This window comes from Amblyomma americanum, chromosome 1 (genome assembly GCF_052857255.1).
Source record: "Amblyomma americanum isolate KBUSLIRL-KWMA chromosome 1, ASM5285725v1, whole genome shotgun sequence".
NCBI lineage: Eukaryota > Metazoa > Arthropoda > Arachnida > Ixodida > Ixodidae > Amblyomma > Amblyomma americanum.
The window spans coordinates 94526297-94532211 of NC_135497.1; the positions used below are offsets into that span (position 1 = coordinate 94526297).

The 5915-nt window shown below is 47.3% G+C and overlaps 1 protein-coding gene across 1 annotated transcript; it reads left to right on the forward strand.

The window, feature by feature from the left end:
• The first annotated feature begins 3393 nt into the window (after positions 1-3393).
• On the forward strand, positions 3394-4849 carry LOC144133976 (uncharacterized). Its single transcript, XM_077667014.1, has one exon. The coding sequence runs from the start codon at positions 3801-3803 to the stop codon at positions 4710-4712; it is 912 nt and encodes a 303-aa protein (XP_077523140.1). The 5' UTR covers positions 3394-3800; the 3' UTR covers positions 4713-4849.
• Positions 4850-5915: the final 1066 nt, after the last annotated feature.

Consider the following 5915-nt stretch of genomic DNA (forward strand, 5'->3'; position numbering starts at 1 on the left):
CCTATCTGCCCTTGCTTGTACACTGCGACATTCTTTCAACGCAGAAGAGCCTTGGAGCAGGACGCCGTTAGCGTGGGTAGCGCTTGAACAGAGTGACTTCACTAAGACGTCTGGTCAGTACCCGCACTTTTGCTTCTCATTTCCGAAGCGTATACTGTTCGAACTTAGCCATACATTAGGCACTGCAATGAATGAATGAACCTTTATTGCAAGAGAGGGACGGCACTCGGGCGCTGTTGGGGAATTAGGAGGAGGGGGGGGGGAAGGGTAGGTGCAAGGGCAGCTAGTAGTCTGTCATCTTCATAGTCTTCAGAGTCCTCTCTTGCACTACATGCATGAAGCAGGTCACTCTCACTACCGTATGTCGCGATGGCATGTTGTGCTGCGGTGCTTGATCGTATATGGACCGCTAGAATGGCCATGTCTTCATGTGGTATGTGCTGAATTTTGTTTCTCCCTCACGGGAAAGATGGCCAAGTCCATATAAGATGTTCTGCTCTGCAGTGTTCCTGGCAGTGGGTGCATCTGTTGTGCATAGGAGCGTCGTATCTGTCAAGGGACCAGTATGGGGCGTACGCAGTGTTTGAAAAGCCTCAAAGGATTAAAAAATGTTAGCTTGACATAAACGCCCCTGAGGGTATCCGTACAAGATGTTGGCTGTTTTTCTTGCAGTGTCTTCTGCTATATCCATACAGAAACCAAATTTCCTATAAGGCTTATTTTCGGGTAGAAATCGGGTTTTACCCCAAAAACGAAGGGCTCTATATTATGTGTTTCAGGGAAGACTATCGCGAATTTTTAAAAACAGTGTTTTCGGCATAGTAATACTAGTGCTGGCGGACGTAAAAAAAAGACGAGCCATATTAACTAGTAAAGTGATTTACTAAGTTCTAATAGTTAACTTTTCAAACAATTGCAAGTAGGCGCCTGGTTGCAATTCGAGATTTGCAGCCGGCCCGGAACACCTGGAATATCCGCTGCACGTCGGAGTCAAGGCTGTCAAAGTACGACTATGTCGACATCAACGTTTATAGATATAAACGTTGGTCGACATAGCATGACAACTTCCACCTTTTCAACTAGTGTTCTTTCAACACTGCAAACATAATCTTTCTTTCCAACCGCGTTGTTTATATAGCACTGAGCACATGTTGCTCGCCCGACAAACGTTTGGCGCGCGCAGGCACTCCGGTCGGGCTTTACTCCGGTCCTCTGACACTGCTGAAAAGGGGCGGTAGAGATATGCTTTTTAAGTTTCTTCTTTTACATATGCCTCGTGTTGTTCCTTACGTTTTCTCTGCTCATGTTTTTTCACTTCATATCAACCGTTATCTGCATGTTTTTGCACTTCATATCAACCGTTATCACTCTTTAGTCACCTGTTGTTACATTCAGCTTTTCGGCCTGCATGGTGAGCTTTGTTACGCCACTTGTTTTTTTTGCCGATGTTTGAAGTTGTTTGCCTGTCATTCATTTCGCACACCCTCACCCCAGCAGATATAAAAGAGCGTCTGGCATCCTTTCCTGTCATTAAAGTTGGAAGTTGCGCTTCTTTCCTCTGTCTCCAAGTTTCCTGTGTACGTCCTGTTAGCGCACGCTGTCTAATAGAGATATGCGAGTTACGGCTTTAAAAAGCCACCGCCCACGAAAGAAATGCTCAAAACAACTCAGTTACACAGTGCTGCTTCCGCTTCCGCTCTGACAGAAAACACCGTCATGGTCACATGACCTACTTGCTTGGTCTTGCATTGGCTACTTGCGTTGGCTTGCGGACTCGCCGCCTTAGCTGGGCTATAGTGTTCTAGAAGGGGGTAGTGGGCTCAGCAGCCGGCGCGCCCCATGCATTGCGGGGAGGCGGCGAGTGCGGACGGGACCCGGATGTTAGCGGCGGCGCTGTAGTCGCGTGGGCTGGTTGGTGGCTAAAAGCAAGACAGGAGTAAAATTTCACAAGACATGGCTAGGTGGCTTGAGCCACCGCCCGATGTAAAGGGTTCAGCCGTATCCATCCATCCATCCATCCATCCTGGCTGTTGGTGGCGCCCATGTGTTGCCTCTCGCACGTTTGTTCCCGCATGGTTTGCGGCTTAATAATAATAATAATAATAATGGACCTTTTTCATGGTAGCACTCTGCGCATGCGCGCGCAATGCATTGCGGGAAGCGCGCGGCCGCCATGTTTTTTGGTGGTTCGTAGGCCAGTTGAGCTAGCTGAGCGGTGCGGCCGGTCGCGTCTTCGCTGCTGCGTAGCTGTGGCGAACTCTGCGCTTTGCGTGCCTGCTGAAATCGCTGGCGAGATGCCTCAGCGATGCGCCGCCGTGGGGTGCTTCAGTTCTAGCAAAAAGCCAGGAAATGTACGATTTTTTTAGATTTCCTGCGGCATCACTGCATGCAGCCAAAAGGGCAAAGTGGGTGCAGGCAATGTGCCGTGAGAATGTGGATGGAACTTCGTGGCAGCCAGCAGCCAACTCGCGTGTCTGCAGCGACCACTTTGCGACAGGTAAAAGCTTTTCTTCTTTCTTGCACTCTATTCTCTGAGACGCTGTAGCGCGAAACACAGGGTGCGACGCCTCTGTTGTTCATATGCTAGTGTAGCAGAAGTGCCTGCATAAAAATATAAGCGGAAACTGCGCGAGCCTGTCTGCTAGCGCACCTGAGATAACTTACTTGTCAGGCTAGCTGGTTGATATAGGCACAAAAAACTGCGCGAACGAGGAACGGACGGCGAAGAGGCAGAGACTGAGCCACGTTTATGTGCGTCATTGCCTCTTCGCCGTCCGTGACTTGTTCGCGCAGATCTTTCATTGCAACTGTAATTTCAGTGCCGCATACGAATAGAAGGGAGCCTAAAAGATAGGGTGAAAGGTAAAGGGAATGTAGCATGCCTGCGGGAATGTGCGCGCGCCGTGGGACAGCTTGTTTCGAGGGGAGGACGCGGCCGCGGCTACAGCGTTCGCCGAAACGACGACGATGGCTCCAGAACGCTGGATACCTTCAGCTTAGGAGCAACTCCTCTGCGAAAGCAGTCGCCTCGACATCTTTTGCCGCATTGGATTGTGCCCATTTCAGACCATCGCAATGGAGTGGGGCTGTGCGACGGCTTCCTCAGCGGAACTCTCATGCCCTCGCGAACCAGCTGAATATGCCTGTCAGTAAGCGCTTCCACAGCCCCGTGTCACATTGCGAGACCGTCATGAACAGCCCTGGCACAATTTATCAGATAACGAGCACGCTCGACTAGGTGCTCCGATCGGGCTTTCAATCTATTTGTTTCCCATTTGTTATTCCTGGAACTGCATTGATTTGAGTAACGAGAGTGCAGAGTTCTGAAAAAGGCCAGGTGGACGTGCATTTCCCTTACGTTTAATATTTTTTGCAGGGGTGCCTTCTCGTTTCGTGGACCATCCAGATTACGTGCCATCGCTCTTCAAACACAACAAGAATGCTAGCCGCGTCGGTGCTGTCGCTCGCTTCGAAAGGTCGAAAAAAAGAAACACCGTAGCCGCGAGTTGTGGTCCGAGTGATGGGGCACCTTCACTGAGCACTCCACTGCACGACAGCGATCAGACGCAAGCTATGGCTGAAGATGGTATCACTGGAGATAACACAACAGATGCTGTCATGACTGATGATTCCTCAACAGACAAGTGCCAGAATGAAGATCTGCTTCAACAGATTGAAGAACTGGAGTCGCTTTTAGCTAAAGAAAAAAGGAGAAGAACGGTAAACTTCATTCACAGCTGAAAACAGCAGAAGAAAGTATTGGTCACTGGCAGACATGTTATTATGAACTGAAGTCAAGAATGTTGTACCTTGAGAACATGAAAACGCCACAGGACATGCTGTATTATACGGGGCTGCCATCTGTACCTGTTTTTAATCATATTCTCAGTTTTGTAGTAGAAAGAAACCCAAAGCTTGCCAGAAGTGAAAAGCAAAATTTGCGTTCCCTGGAAGAACAGTTGTTTATGGTTCTAGTACGTCTGCGGACAGGCATGGCAACAAAGGAAATTTCACGAAATTTTGCAGTTTCCATGCCTACCTTTAGTCGCATTTTCACAGAATGGATACTCATGCTGGACAAAGATCTGGCTGCTATAACAACCTTTCCATCACTTGCCGAGGTGCAGCAACATATGCCATCCCATTTTAGGCAGTATCCAAACACACGGATTATTCTGGATACAACTGAAGTGCGCATCCAGAAGCCCTCGGGTTTAAATGCGCAAAGATATACCTTTTCAAACTACAAATTTGCAAACACTATGGAGTGTTTGGTGGGGGCCACACGAGACTGTTACATCAGCTTTGTGTCACCACTATTTGGTGGAGGTACGAGTGACAGATCTATTGTTGAGGAGACTGGAGTTCTAGATCTGTTAGAGCCAGGTGATGGGGTAATGGCTGACAAAGGGTTCAAAGTTACTGACCTGCTTCCTCCTCATGTTGACCTCTATATGTCCCCATTTCGCATCCCTGGGAAGCGTCAGATGAGTGCCAATGATGTCCGAGGAACAAAACAAGTGGCAAGTGCAAGAGTGCACATTGAGAGAGTGATACGGAGAATAAAAGAGTATCACATACTAGACAAGCCATTCCCCATCAACATGCTGGATATAGCAGACCAAATTTTTGCTACCTGTGCTCGGCTGTCAAACTTCCGAAGACCATTGTTGAATACCAAAAGGGATGAAGAACAGTCAGAATCTGAGTAGATCACCAGTACACTATAGGCTGTTCGCAAAGACATCAGTTTAACTTTTCAGTTTGGTGGTTACCTAACGCTTGTGTTCATGTTGATGTTTTTGAAGTGGCACATGAAAGATGCAACCGCTTATATCACTTCCGTATGTTGGCCCTGTTCAATGAAGCGAGTCATTTGTGTGTGAAGATTTGCTATCAAGAAGGAGTTTAAATGCACTTTGTAGGCAAAAATATGATTGTGCACTTTTTGTAATGTCATGCCTATTGCAAATGTAATATTTGAAAGTATAGGTGGCGAATGAACTTCAGTACAGCCTGGCATGTTGCATTTACCACAACACGATGAAGGCAGCAAAAATATTTATTTCAGCTTTCTAAGTTTCAGCTTCAGTGGCTCGTTCTGCTCATCAACAATGTAAAACCCTTCCCTGAACTTATGAAATGGCACATAGCCAGCGCCTGTTGTGTACAATAATCCTAGGCGCTTCACACGGCGTGTTATTAGCTCTGGTATCACTGCAGCCCTGTAAAAATAAAGTAGTCCTTGCAGAATTTCATCCCACACTGATTATCGAAATAAATCATCTGAACTGATATAGAGTGCTCCAGTTCAGGGTGGCCAGTCCACACCACAAAATCGCACCATGGTTTGCTGGTGACACCAAGTTGTCCCTGTATTTGATAAAAGTATGCATGTGAATGCTTTAGATGCATTTACCCTTCAATAATTTCAGCACAGAATGCTTTATCAGTGCATGCATTGTGCACTTTTTGTCCAGCTTTTGATGAAGGGCATTTCACCTCGAGAAGGCCACCTATGCCTCCATCCATCACAAGACGGTCTGGCGATGCAGCGATGAAAGAATATTTTTCATGGACATGGAGGCCCGTCTTGCTCACTTTGACGTCTTTGTCGTATAGTCGCATTATCTGAATGTACTGCAGTACAGCTGCTTCTTCATTCTTCAGCCCATACGTTCTTGGGTCTTCATGTCGGAGTGCTTTTCTTCTTGGATACAGAATATCCTTAACAACTCCTTCAGGTTTTCGGCAGCAGAGAATTCTTTTGAAATTTGATACCGTTAGCCTACCAGTCCTTTCAGCGGCCCATAATGCATTTTTGTCTTGGCCAAGCGTTTTCACGCAAATCTCATCTCTCTCAGCTGTTAGCGGGACAAGCCGCTCAAAGTGGCTTCTTGTTTCTGCCAAGAATT

Excerpts from the sequence above, each read along its gene's own strand:
- LOC144133976 (XM_077667014.1), top strand. The coding sequence starts at position 3,801 with ATGTTGTACCTTGAGAACATGAAAACGCCACAGGACATGCTGTATTAT.